The 12,728-nt window shown below is 36.4% G+C and overlaps 2 protein-coding genes across 4 annotated transcripts in view; one reads left to right on the top strand and one right to left on the bottom strand.

Annotated features, from left to right (window-relative positions):
* Positions 1 to 163: 163 nt before the first annotated feature.
* Positions 164 to 6,224, bottom strand: LOC143744906 (V-set domain-containing T-cell activation inhibitor 1-like). Of its 2 annotated transcripts, none has more exons than XM_077236621.1 (4): positions 5,949 to 6,224; positions 3,808 to 4,155; positions 2,712 to 2,987; positions 164 to 1,489 (listed from the first exon to the last, which is right to left on the bottom strand). In XM_077236621.1, the coding sequence occupies exons 1-4, from the start codon at positions 5,989 to 5,991 to the stop codon at positions 1,353 to 1,355; spliced, it is 804 nt and encodes a 267-aa protein (XP_077092736.1). In that variant the 5' UTR covers positions 5,992 to 6,224; the 3' UTR covers positions 164 to 1,352. The 2 variants fall into 2 exon arrangements, with proteins under 2 accessions (XP_077092736.1, XP_077092737.1); XM_077236622.1 differs by having other exon boundaries at positions 2,712 to 2,933; positions 5,949 to 6,183.
* Positions 6,225 to 11,625: 5,401 nt separating this feature from the next.
* Positions 11,626 to 12,728, top strand: part of brf1a (BRF1 general transcription factor IIIB subunit a) — a 59,445-nt gene continuing 58,342 nt past the window's right edge. Inside the window, exon 1 of one of the 2 annotated variants that reach the window (XM_077236617.1) lies at positions 11,626 to 11,856. The gene's annotated coding sequence lies outside the window, so the exon portion shown is untranslated. Of the gene's footprint in view, positions 11,897 to 12,728 lie in introns of both variants that reach the window. The other variant, XM_077236618.1, reaches the window with a different exon arrangement.

Raw genomic sequence — 12,728 nt, 5'->3', positions numbered from 1 at the left:
AAACCCTTAAAACCACAAATACATTATTTATGGTCCATGATTATGCAGTCTACTTGCGTAAAACAGTTCAATTCATCAAGGCTATGCCAATGCTTTCATCATGGCAGTATCCTCCCTATTTTTTGTCATGTGGTTGAAGGAGAGAACCCAAACCCAGACGATATGCAGACACTCCAGGTTTATTACGGCACAAAACCCACGAGGGGGCAAAACAGGACTGGAGGAGACTAGATGATAAATTCTGACTTGACGATGACTAGACAGGAAACAAACCGCTACACAAACTCACAATTCTCATTAAACAGGATTCAGACGAAGTACTCACAGGACTGTCACAGAGATTAACACCCAATGATTGACAATGTACCGACACAGGACAGAAAACATGAGGGATTAAATAGGGAGAAAACTAATCAGGAACACAGGTGAAATCGATGACATAATTACAAGATGAGATAACAAGGGGGCGAGGTGGGGTGACAGGACAACGCAAGCACACAGCCCAAACAAGTGGCCATGTGCTTAGACATAAAAACAAGAGTCTGTCATGATCCTGCCTCGAGACAAGAGAAGATCTGGCACGCGAAGGCAGAATCATGACAATGTATTGCTAGTTGCACAGAAGTCTTTAGATTACAGAGAACTATCTAGTGCTGTGTCAACAATGACAACTGCAGAAAAAAATCACTTAAAAGGTGGACAGTTGATACAGTAAACACTAGGTTTCTAAAGGCGTAAGGACAGTGCAACGGTTAGATTGTGTGTAATGATGTTTGGCTTGGGTTTGTAATGAATGGATGGCATGAACATGACTGTCTGAGCTAGCTCTTGCATGTTACATAAAAGGTAAATGCTCCATATTTGCATTACTGCTCTAAGTATCCTGTACAAACTTCAAAATATGCATTATATAATATATATTACGTATGTCAAGGTAAGCCCAATATTAACTCAATTGCCTATTCATACCATGCAGAATCATGATTATTGCAGTAGTTAAAATATTTAATATTTATTGAAAATTCCCCGTTTGTTAAATTTTATATAACAGATTTAGCACAAAAACAAAATTACAACATAAAAATAAATAAGCAGTGAATACAAAGAAATTACTTTCGGCACACCCATAAACTCCCTCTTACTGTCTCTTTTTTGTTGGCATTGTGTAAATACATCTGCTCATTCAAGCATTCTTGCGTAAACTGACATTAACTGAAGAATTTGGTTGTATGTGCACTGAACAGACATTTGCTCTGCTTGTGTTACTCATGGCCAGTGATGTATGAGCAAAGCAATGCAACAAGTCGAAACATGCATGCAAAGCACTAGGCACGCAGCTTCAACAGGAATCATTAATTGACATGGTTCACAGCTAAAGGTTTCCGCTTGTTTCGTCTACGCACAAACCAAATTATAGCAATGACCAGAAAAAAGCAAACCGACGATAGGACAAGAGCGATGGTGCCTTGATTTGCAGTTGTGTCCTTATCTGAAACAGAAAAAGAAGCTTTGCTTAATGTGGTAAGTGCTTCAGAACGTGCCAAATGCACAGTTAAATCCAGATTGAGATGGATATTATACATTATATCTCACAATATAAAAAAAGCATTTAAGATGAATAATAAAAAGCCTTCAAAAAGCTTTCAAACCCTGAAATTCAATATATGCATATATTGGAGGTGTACAATCAGTCATTCAGATGACAAGACAACTAACCAAAACCATTTATGCTAGTATATTTGTGAATAAACTAAATAATGTTGTTCGTAGTCTGTAATCACAATGTGACACACTGAATAGCAGGTCTGAGCTTACAGTTGATTTTTTTGTTTAAAATGCCATCTACTGTGATCTGTCCACTAGTTACCCTTTAAAATTGTATGTCCGTTAAAGTAGAAATTCTCTGGAACTCCACTAATGGAAAATGTTTGTAACTAGGTTATAGAGGCTTCAGCACAAATATTTGACAAGGGAAAAAAACAGGCCACTCATGTATAAAGTTAGAGATTAGTCTTATGACAAAGGAAATTGAGGAATTGTTTCCCAATAAAATGCCCAAAAATGGCAAATGTCTTCCGTGATTTCATGTAAGACACAATGCTTCTGTTTATAGATTTTAATGATATTTTAGGGGAAAATCCCACTGTTATAATTAGTGTTTCCAAACCCTGTTCCTAAAGACCAACCAATGCTACATCAACATTAATGCAGATGCATTAATGCATTACCTTTTGGGTTATGAATAATGGGTGCAGCCAAAATGAATCATCTCAGTAAACAGCACTGCAGCTTATTTCAGCTTATTTACCAACACCCAAGCCTCTTAAATTACATAATACTTAGATAAATGTAGTTTGCTTTGGGTTTTTCTACATTAGGCAAAAGTGCGCAAATATGCGCAATCACCTCTATGACTCAAATAAACCGTTTTACACACCTTTCTCAAATATACATTTTTTATCGCCTATAGAAATTCCAATGGTCTTACATCAGTTTTATAACTGGAAAAGTCAAGTCTGTAGAATCAATTAAATCACTGTTCTATTATTTCCGTATTTATTTGTGGTGTGGAAATCCGACCTAATGTAGACAAAGAAGTTCTGTGTTGTTAAATAGCATTGAAATGATGCCAACAAATCACTTGAGACAAGTCAAACATTCCTCTAACCGACACCTCCTCACACACACACTTTGTACACAGAAAGTCATACCATAGCTGAGGAGCACAGGTCTCTGAAGGTTCTGGTTCAGGAGGTGGTTCTTCAGTGTAAATGTGACATTAACCGCCGGCTTCTGGGCCTCATAGCTGCTCTTAACTAAATAAAGCCCATCTTCTGTCTCGTCATGGAGCTCCAGGTGATAGCTGAGGTTCTGGCCATGTTCGTCCAGCCAGATCACCTCAGGTTCGGGGAATCCCTCCGTCTCAAACTGCACTGTCAATGCAGAGGAGTTTACATGGATGCTTAACTTGGGCTCAGAGTAAAGAGCTGAGAAAGAAACACATAATCAGCTGTGTTGTATTGAAATATTCTGAAGTAAAATGTAAAAAGAATATTGATTGTTTTAATCACTAACCATACTAGTAAATTCTAGTAAATAAAGTAATTTCTAGCTTATAAAATGTATTTTACAGCAAAGCATAATTAGGACACTGTTCACTGGAAATCACACTTTTTATATTTCAAGGCTTTTCATGACCATGGGAAAACTGAAACACGATACAGCAAAACACAGCAAAACCACTCCTGACATATTCTCAATTCTCAGGATACCTAATCCTCAAACAAAAATAAACTTAACGATAAAATGAAACAGGAAGATGAATAACTAATTTGTTTATGTTTACTCTGTATCAAATGAAAATGAACCAATTCATAAAAGCCGAGCTGTACGCTTTTGAAACACAAATGATTATTTTGTCAGTTGGACTACACTAGAATTGGAGGTCAGTAAATTCATTAAATACTTTAAATTCAGTAACAGCGTTAAAGAAAAGTACAGGAATCACTGAGCATTTTCGTACGGTGATCCGTCCACATAGATGGAAGAATGCATAAGCAGGAACAGGTAACGCAACGAAAGGTCATTCGGTTATATATACTGTATATATTTTGTTTTTTACAATGGAACTGATTCTGAATAGGAACCAGTTCTCAGTTTCAAAACTTAAATGAATCACTGGAATTACTTTTCCAAAACCATAAAAAAAAAAGATCAAATAAATATGATCAACAAAATTCAACAAAAGTTGGGAGATTCTGGAAACATTGTACAACACATTCACTCCAATACCCATCATACACATACCTCCATAGGTCACTTTCATCAAGGCTTTTCCTGTTCCCTTTGCATTGCTCACTATGCACAGGTACAGGCCTGCATCCTTCGGTCTAACTTCTGCAATTCTAAGAGAGGCGTTTCCTTTATGAAGCTCTGAAATAAAAAATGACGTCCGATTGTGGAATTCTGGACTCTGTCTGTCCAGTTGGTCCTGCTGATAATAGAAGCTGTGGACAACCTGTGAGTCCTCCGATCGTTGCCAGGTAACCACCAAGTTGGAGAGGTCAGGATCAGGTGTGAACTCACAGCCCAGTACAGCTGAACCACCCCGGATTGCCAGCAGATGCTTATCAGTGACAGTCACTTCAAATGAGGCTGAAAAGAGGCAGCGAGAAGAATTTAGAGTTGCATGAAGAAACACTGCTGGGTAATCCAAAGATTTAGTTTAAAGGGGTCATTTTCATGAGAAATCAAGTTTTCCTTCATATTTTGAAGGAATGTGCAGTCTTAAGCCATTCGCTAGCAACGATCTATAATATAATGAAATATTTAGTATTTAAATGTCACTAGGGAAAAAACTATTTAAGAATGATGCTTTATGCAGCCTTGAAATATCTTGGACTCAACTCTGTATAAGCATCAACCAATGGTATGAGTTTGGGGTGCTTTCTTGTTCATCTAATTTGAAATTCAAATTTTTATCTATTTAATGGGAGGAGCAAAAGTTATAAAGGCATTAAAAATGTAAATAAAGTTCAAGAGATCAAGTCTGTTTAGTAGAAGAAAGAAGAACCACTAAAGTATTTGAAGTATACTTCTGTCTAGAAGAAATTCAGTCTATCTTTATTTGGCATTTTAAATTCTATTGATGTGCAGTCTATAATTACACTGACTTAAGTAATAGCTTCTTTCTATTTAGGCTACCCTGTAATTTTCCAGGACAAGGACTGAAACATAGCATCACAAAACCAAAAAAGTTTTCTTCACTGGGAGTGTACATAGGAATTTACTTCAAATCTTTACTTAGTCTTTCCTCGCCAAAATCTCCGGATCAAAACACAGGTGAAGAAGCAAAAACAAGTGCTGGAAGATTGCTTACGCAAATGTAAAATAACGCTATCCTCACACGTCAAACAACGTTAATGAATGAAATGTCGACCCAGGAAAGGTTAATAACTGTGAAGCGTTGGGGTGTTGCTGGACTCGATCTACTCCATCTATGTTTTGATCATCGTTCTGAATCTGATCCGGAGGTAGTCTTTGACAAAAATAAGACTGTCTCAGCTTTTTGTTGAAAATGTTGCTTTTTTTATTTTTTATTAAACTTACCCACATTCAAGTGTCGATATAAAGGAACATGAAGCTAGAATAAAATGTTTTTAAAATGCAGTTAAAGTACAGTTAAAGATATATTTCATGAATAAAAAAAAAACTAAATAGAAACATAATAGTATACTTAAAGTGCAAAAATAATATATAAATACTAATTGTAAACTATAAGTATGATGTTATGTTCCCTTAAAGAAAACTTACAAGTATTTTTGCAGTATAAAACTACTAAACTACTGAGAGCAACTTCAAAGTGTACTTTTATAAACTAAAAAATGTGCTACAAGTATTTAACTATCAGTATACCTATAAGTTCACTTTTAGTATAGTTGCAGTACGAACAAAAAAATTAAGTTGTAAACTAGTTGTGTATTAAAAGTTTACTACTGTTACACTTAAAGTATACTTAAAAGTATACTTGTATTAAAAAAGTGGGCCAATTTAGTCCCAAGTAGTATTGAATTGAAAAAGTATACTTCTAGTACATTGATATTAGTATCCTAGATAAAGTATAATTAAAAATATACTTTTTTTAAAATTATAAATTATTACGTTTAAAACTATGAAAACAAAGAGTGGGAAAACACAATACATTTCGATATTCAAAGGGTAAAACTGATCACCTTTTTTTTAAATTATTATTATTAAAAATGGCCACACCGTTGTGTCGCTTTTCACCCACAAAGAAAGCACGAGTATCTAACAGTTTTTTTTCTAAACGTTATTGTACTTGATTTTAAATGTTATGCATACAAGTATGCTGTATGTGACAAGCATATCGCATCAGACGTCTTTATTATAACGCCCTGCGATTTCTATTTATTAAATGTAAGTCTTACCCACAACAAGAGCATCCGCGAACATCAAAAGGAACCAAAGCATCGTCGCAGGGAAATCAGGAACATTGTTTAAATAACGAGGCAGTTCAGTGTAGCGTTGATCACATGCAAGTCGGTTTAAGTGATATCTCAAGCCAAGTATATCATATCAAATTCCCTTTGCAGATATGCTTCCATTCCCCTGCAAGTTACAAAACTTCCTACTACACCTGGATGGGTCTGTCTGCGGACTGGAAAAGAGATACAGTCGGTTGGTCTGGGAACGCCCCCGGGAACGCCTCGTCACGTGATGTGAATTTAGCCCGTGGGGGAAAGATTGCCTTGGAGCTCGGTCATTGAACTACACGCGACAATCATGCCGAAGAGGTGCTGTGTCGTTTTCTGTACCGCCAATAAACAAACAAATTATGAATTGAAGTTCTACATCCTTCCTAATAAACACACAGAACCGGAGAGGACAAAATGGCTAACTTACAAGCAATAAACAGTAGTGTAATACTTCTGTGATGTTCTGTAATACCTCTAACGTTATAGTATGTCCCAAAATACTATAGTATTCCTATAGGATTACTATGATATTTTGTCCTAAAATACTACAAGATTCCTATAGTTGTTTTTCATTAGGATGTCTCATTCACATTAGAGTTATCATCTGAAGGCTCGCTTGATAGGCCAATCGCTACGGTCTACACTCAGAGTGCAGTGCGTGATCTGTGGATAACTGTCAGCACAGTCCCTCGGCAACCTCGTACTACTGATCACCGTTTTACAAAAGGATTAATAGTTTGGAGTGAAGCATACGTACAATTGGTTAGTGACAAGGTTTTATGGAGTTATAGTATGCAATATGATTGAGTTATACTATAGGCTATGTTACCGGTAGCTACCGGTAACATAGCCTATAGTAAGGTTAGGCCTATCTGATTCAACCACTCCTATGGCAAGCCGTTTTAACTTTTAATCATTTTAACCTACTAGTCTCTATTTTCATGCTACTAGTGCTTATTTTTTAGATACTAGTATCTATTCCATTAAGTACTACTTACCACTGTGCTAGGTACCCCAACGGAAGGGTACCCAAAAAGTGGTACGGTACGGTTCGGCTTTTTGGTACCATTCACAACTTTTGACAGTGGAAACGCAAATAATTGCGTACCGTACCGAACTGTACCGTACCGTACCGCACAGTGGAAACGAGCCATATATGATATCTATGGCGAAATCAACGTCCCGCCCTCACTCTCGCTGAATCAATCACAAGCACACGCCTCTGCTGCAGAACAACGCATGATGTCGGTGTGAAATAATTAATTATAGAAATTTAGATATTCAATTTAAATCTCCAATCTCCTCAGTCCTCCAAAGATCCCGAAAAAAAGTCCGTTGTTGCTTCAGACTACTTTGCTCAGAGAACCTGTCAATCACAGATGTCAATCATGTACGCCACAGCGCCGTTTTTATAGCATCAAATAACTAACTTAAAAGAAACTTATTTTAAAAACAAACACTTGAAATTACATCAGCGTGATAAAAACTACAGTAAATGACAGAAACTATCTTTGGAAAAATGATATGTGAAGTGTAATTTAATTGTTTAGTTGGTCTCACGTCGTCCCGTTGAATAACATGGGGAGGCGGGTTTTATGAGCTATACTAGGACCGGTCACCGGGGGGCGATCGATTGGCTACACTTTTCTGGTCTTGTGCGGCACGCTTGGTTTAATGTAAGATTTTTTTGGAAAATGCAGTTTTAAAATAAATTTAAAAAATCACTTTAACCACTAGATGGCTATACAGCTCCAATATAAGCTATTTGCTATTTGACCGAAATAGGCCTATATCTTTTCACAAGTTGGATTCATATCTAAATATTATAAAATCACAATTATAACAAAAACAAAAAAATACTTCATCTGTTTTTAATATAATTCTATAATTTCAATCAACATTTCAGTTACTAACTGTAACAGAACAAAAATCAACAGAAATTAAGAGTTATATTGTTGAGTAAAAATAGGCCTACATGACATGAACATAAAAATGCAATGAACTGAACAGCAATAACAAATGAGCAAATAAAGCAGTAAAAAAAATCAAATTTAGTTAGAAATTTGTGTGTGTGCATGTTAAATTGTTTTGTCTCATCCTTTCATCTCTCTCTCTCTCTCTCTCTCTCTCTCTCTCTCTCTCTCTCTCTCTCTCTCTCTCTCTCTCTCTCGCTCTCTCTCTCTCTCTCTCTCTCTCTCTCTCTCTCTCTGTGTGTGTGTGTGTAAGGGTCATCAGCTGGAGTGCCCTTAAAATTCACCAGAGGGCACTCCACATCAGACTATTGTCATTTCCTCACAGAGTACATCTCCCATAACTCACTGCCCAGACTCTTCATCCATTATCACATTTACCTGTGTCTCATTATCTTGTTTAGCTCACCCCATATAAGCCTGGTTTCCTCATTCACTCACTGCAAAGTTTTGTTTGTTGTTGCGCTGCATTTCTGAGCATTCTCCCTGGTTTCATTTTTCTTGTTTTTTTGCTTGTTTCTTGGATTCCCTTTATGCCGCTGACGTTTGTTTGTTTGTATTTTTGTTTGGACTGCCTTCCTGTGCTTGACCCTTTTCCTGTGTTTGACTATGATTCTGGATTACATTTGACTATGATTCTGGATTAATAAACTGCATTTTGATCCTCACCTTGTCTCGGAACACAGTGTGTCTGTATGTGCACATGTGTTAGTGTAACCAATTTATTTTGTGGTGGTTCTGCATTTTGGATGATTTTTGTTTGAAAATTATAAGAGAGCAGTTGTTTTATAACCTCACAAATGTATTCCTGTGTGTGTGTGAGTGCACATTGTCGATGTGTCAGTGTCACCAATTTATATTTGTGGTGGTTCTGCATTTTATTTGACAAATTAAGACTTTTTTATAAAATTACAAATGTTTTCCTGTGTGTGTGTGAGAGTGCACATTTTCAATGTGTCAGTGTCACCAATTTATTTTTGTAGTGGTTCTGCATTTCGTATGATTTTATTTTACAAATGATAAGAGAACCATTTTTATAGTCTCAAAAATGTATTCCTCTATGCGTGTGTGTGTGTGTGTGTGTGTGTGTGTGTGTGCGCGCGTGTGGCGAGCATGATAATTTTGCATTGTGGATGTTTTTTGCATTGTTGAAAGTGTGCCACTTTATTTCTGTGTTTTGCATTGTTTCTGATTTTGATGAAGAATTCTGTATATTTACTATGCGGGATCGCCAGGGACCCCGAAGACAACTAGTGTCACTATTTTTTTTTTCACGCTAACATAAAAACAGATATCATTAAATTTTTGTTGTAGATCTAGAAAGTGTTGAGAGCTGTAGAAAGTTTCATACCATTTGGACAAAGAGAATTTTTTTTTTATTTGAGCAAAGGTCAATTGCGGGTTAAAAAGACCCCGAAGATAACCAGCTTTTATCCAAAGCAAATTACAAATGATAAATACATCTATCTAAGCAATTTACCAAAACAGTTACTTCTGAATATCAGAAGTGATATAAGCCTAATACAAAGTTCCAAGATTGTCACTAGCTCAAAATGAAGAATGTAAAAGTGTGTGTAAATATATAGTGCCTTACGAAAGTCACATTTTGTTATGTTGCTGCCATGTCAAACTACTTTAAATTACCTTTTTTTCCACATCCATACATACACCATAATGACAAAGCAAAAAAAAAAAAAAAAAAAAAAAACAACAACAACAGATGTTACAACTTTGCAAATGTATTAAAAAGGAAAAACTGAAATAGTACATTGTAGAAGTATTCAAACCATTAACTCAGTATTTAGTTAAAGAGATAGTTCTGACAAAAATTTAAAAAAGAGTTTCTTTCTTCTGTTGAACACAAAATAAGATATTTTAAAGAATTTTGGTAACCAGACAGTTGACAGCACCCATGGACTAGTAAAAATACTATGGAAGGAAATGGGTGCCGTCAACTATCTGATTACCAACATTCTTTAAAATATCTTCTTTTGTGTTCAACAGAAGAAAGAAACTCATAGGTTTGGAACAACATAAGGGTGAGTAAATAATGACAGAATTTTCATTTTTGGGTGAACTAAGCACCTTTACAGCCTCAATCTTTTAGATGTAACTAGCTTTGCAAATATTTTTTGGGCGATTTTCTGCCATTCTTTTCCTCAGGTCCTCTCAAGCTCTTTCAGGTTGAATGGGGACCGTCGGTAGACAGACATTATCAGGTGTCTCTGGAGATGTTTGATTGGGTTCAAGCCCAGGCTCTGGGCCACTTAAAAACATTCAGAGTTGTCCATAAGCCACTCTTGCATTGTATTAGCTGTGTGCTTATAGGGTCGTTGTCCTGTTGGAAGGTGAACCTTCTGCCCAGTCTGAGGTTCTGAATGCTCTGGACTAGACTTTTATTAAGGTTAACTCTATTTGCTGCTGCATTGAGCTTTCCTTCCCTGATGAGTCCCTCAGTCCTTGCCGCTGAAAAACACCCCCACAGGATGATGCTGCTATCAACAGTTTACTGGGATGGTATTGTGCAGGTGATGAGCAGTGCCTAGTTTCCTCCATACATGATGCTTGGAACTAAAGTTCATCAGACCAGAGAATATTGTTTTCTCACAGTCTGAAAGAGTCCTTCAGGTGCTTTTGTGCAAGGAGAGGCTTGCACTCTGCATTAAGCCCAGATTAGAGTATTGCAGTGATATTTGTCCTTCGGTAAATTTCTCCTATATGATAAACCAGAGTGACCATCAGCTTCTTGGTCACCACTCTAACCAAGGCCCTTCTCCATCAATTGCTCAGTTTGGCCAGCTCCAAGAGTCCTGGTTGTTCTTCTTCCATTAAGGATTGTGGACACTACATGCTTTTGTGAATCTTTAATACAGAATGTTTTGTTTTTTGTAGTCTTCCCCAGATCTGTCTTGACACAATCCTGTCTCTGAGAGGCAGTTCCTTTGACCTCATGGCTTGGTTTTTGCTCTGATATACAATTTCAGCTGTTAGAACCTTTATGAGGTGTGTGTGCCTTTCCAAATCATACCCATTTGCAACTATGCCACAGGTTAACTCCACCTGAACTGTAGTAACATCAAGCGATGGTACTGAATGCTCCAGAGCTGAATTTCAAGTGTCCCAGAAAAGGGTATGAATACTTACGAATTATTTTTAAAAAAATATTACATATACATTTGCAAAGCTATCACAAATCTGTTGTTTGCTTTGTCATTATGGTGTTTGGTGTATGGAGTGTAGATTAATGTGAAAAAAAGTAATTTAAAGTAGTTTAAATAAGGCAGCAACTTAAAAGCAACCCACTGTATATTTATGGATTTGTAAATAGTTTATTCTATTTTATTCTATTAATTCGGCATCTTTACTATTATAGCCTACTCTGCACATGATGGGTATTTTTTGCTGAATTCTATTGAACACAACAAACTTGCACGCTACGTTTAAATGTTACGTCAGTTTAATAAGAGCGTTTCAGACAGGGAAAACCATTCATTAGTCACCAAGCTATTAAATCTTATAAATTGTATACTTTTTTGATCAACTTTTTTTTAATGAATAAATCATTAAAAAAAGAACAACACTGTTTTAATACGGCGCCGTTGTCTCTAACAGTATGTTATAACGGACGCGAGCAGTTATGACACCCCTCCGCGCTGCTCATATTGGTATGAGCCGGATCGCACGCTGCTTGCTGGAAACATGTGGCTTACTGTGTTTTTTGGGTAGTGGAGTCTCAATTTGCCGGTTTGTCATGTAGAGAAACACATCGCATCTTTTGGTCAATAACTCAGTGATACAGTATGTAAAACGACTGAAGACCAAGAACACACAGTTGTCACCCCGACAGACAGGAACTGAAGGGCCTTTAATGGTCTCTCTGGATCAGACAGGTGAGCCTGCGATTCGTTATCTATCTTCCAGCTGCTCGAGGTACGTCTTATTTTTCAATCTAAATAATTATTCAGCAGACATCTGCACAGATTGTAACGGTTATTCGGCAGGTTTTAGGGAAATACAGATTTGCTAGTAAAGTAAGCAGATTGCCACGTTGCAAAGGTACTGATTGAATAACTTTGATTAGAAGGGAGTCACTTCCCTTGACCCCTCAAGAATCGTATTCATTTAGGATCCGATCTGTCTGACATGGATTCTGGGCGTTTAAATCTGTACCGGGGAGGTCTGCTGCAACGTGGGCTTGTTGGAGGCGCAGTTCACTTGGCGCCCTCACAGCGGTGCTGCTGCGCCACTTTGAAAATGAGAATTCAGTATGTTTTTTGTAGACCAGTCAAACCAAAAGTGACATTGAATAATATATAACACAGGTGTTTTAAAACCAAGGACCCCTACATATTGTAATCACTTAAGTAGCGTAAAATATAATGGCTACTGTTTATTTTAAGATAAAAAAAATATTAAGTGTGATATTAGAGATGTTGTTTCCAAAATTAAGTAAATGGCTTTTATGATGTCACTTTACTGAGGCCAAGACAAATTATATATATATATATATATATATATATATATATATATATATATATATATATATATATAAAAATCTAATACTAAAATATCAATAATTATTAATGTGTATTATAAAACATATATTGGGAATATTTAATTTCTATGACATTGGCATTGTCTTTTATTCTACACACTATAAGTGGGGTGTTAAAAAACGGATTTTTATTTTTTTAAAGGCAGTCAATAGAATAAAATAATTGTTGTTAATCCATTAAATTCCATTTGGTCATTAGAAACTGTA

Source organism: Siphateles boraxobius, unplaced genomic scaffold, assembly GCF_051911475.1.
Source record: "Siphateles boraxobius isolate OS27281-9 unplaced genomic scaffold, OSU_SipBor_1 20, whole genome shotgun sequence".
In the NCBI taxonomy this organism is placed as follows: domain Eukaryota; kingdom Metazoa; phylum Chordata; class Actinopteri; order Cypriniformes; family Leuciscidae; genus Siphateles; species Siphateles boraxobius.
The sequence above is the reverse complement of the archived record's forward strand: the minus strand, read 5'-3'. Positions and strand labels throughout refer to the sequence as shown.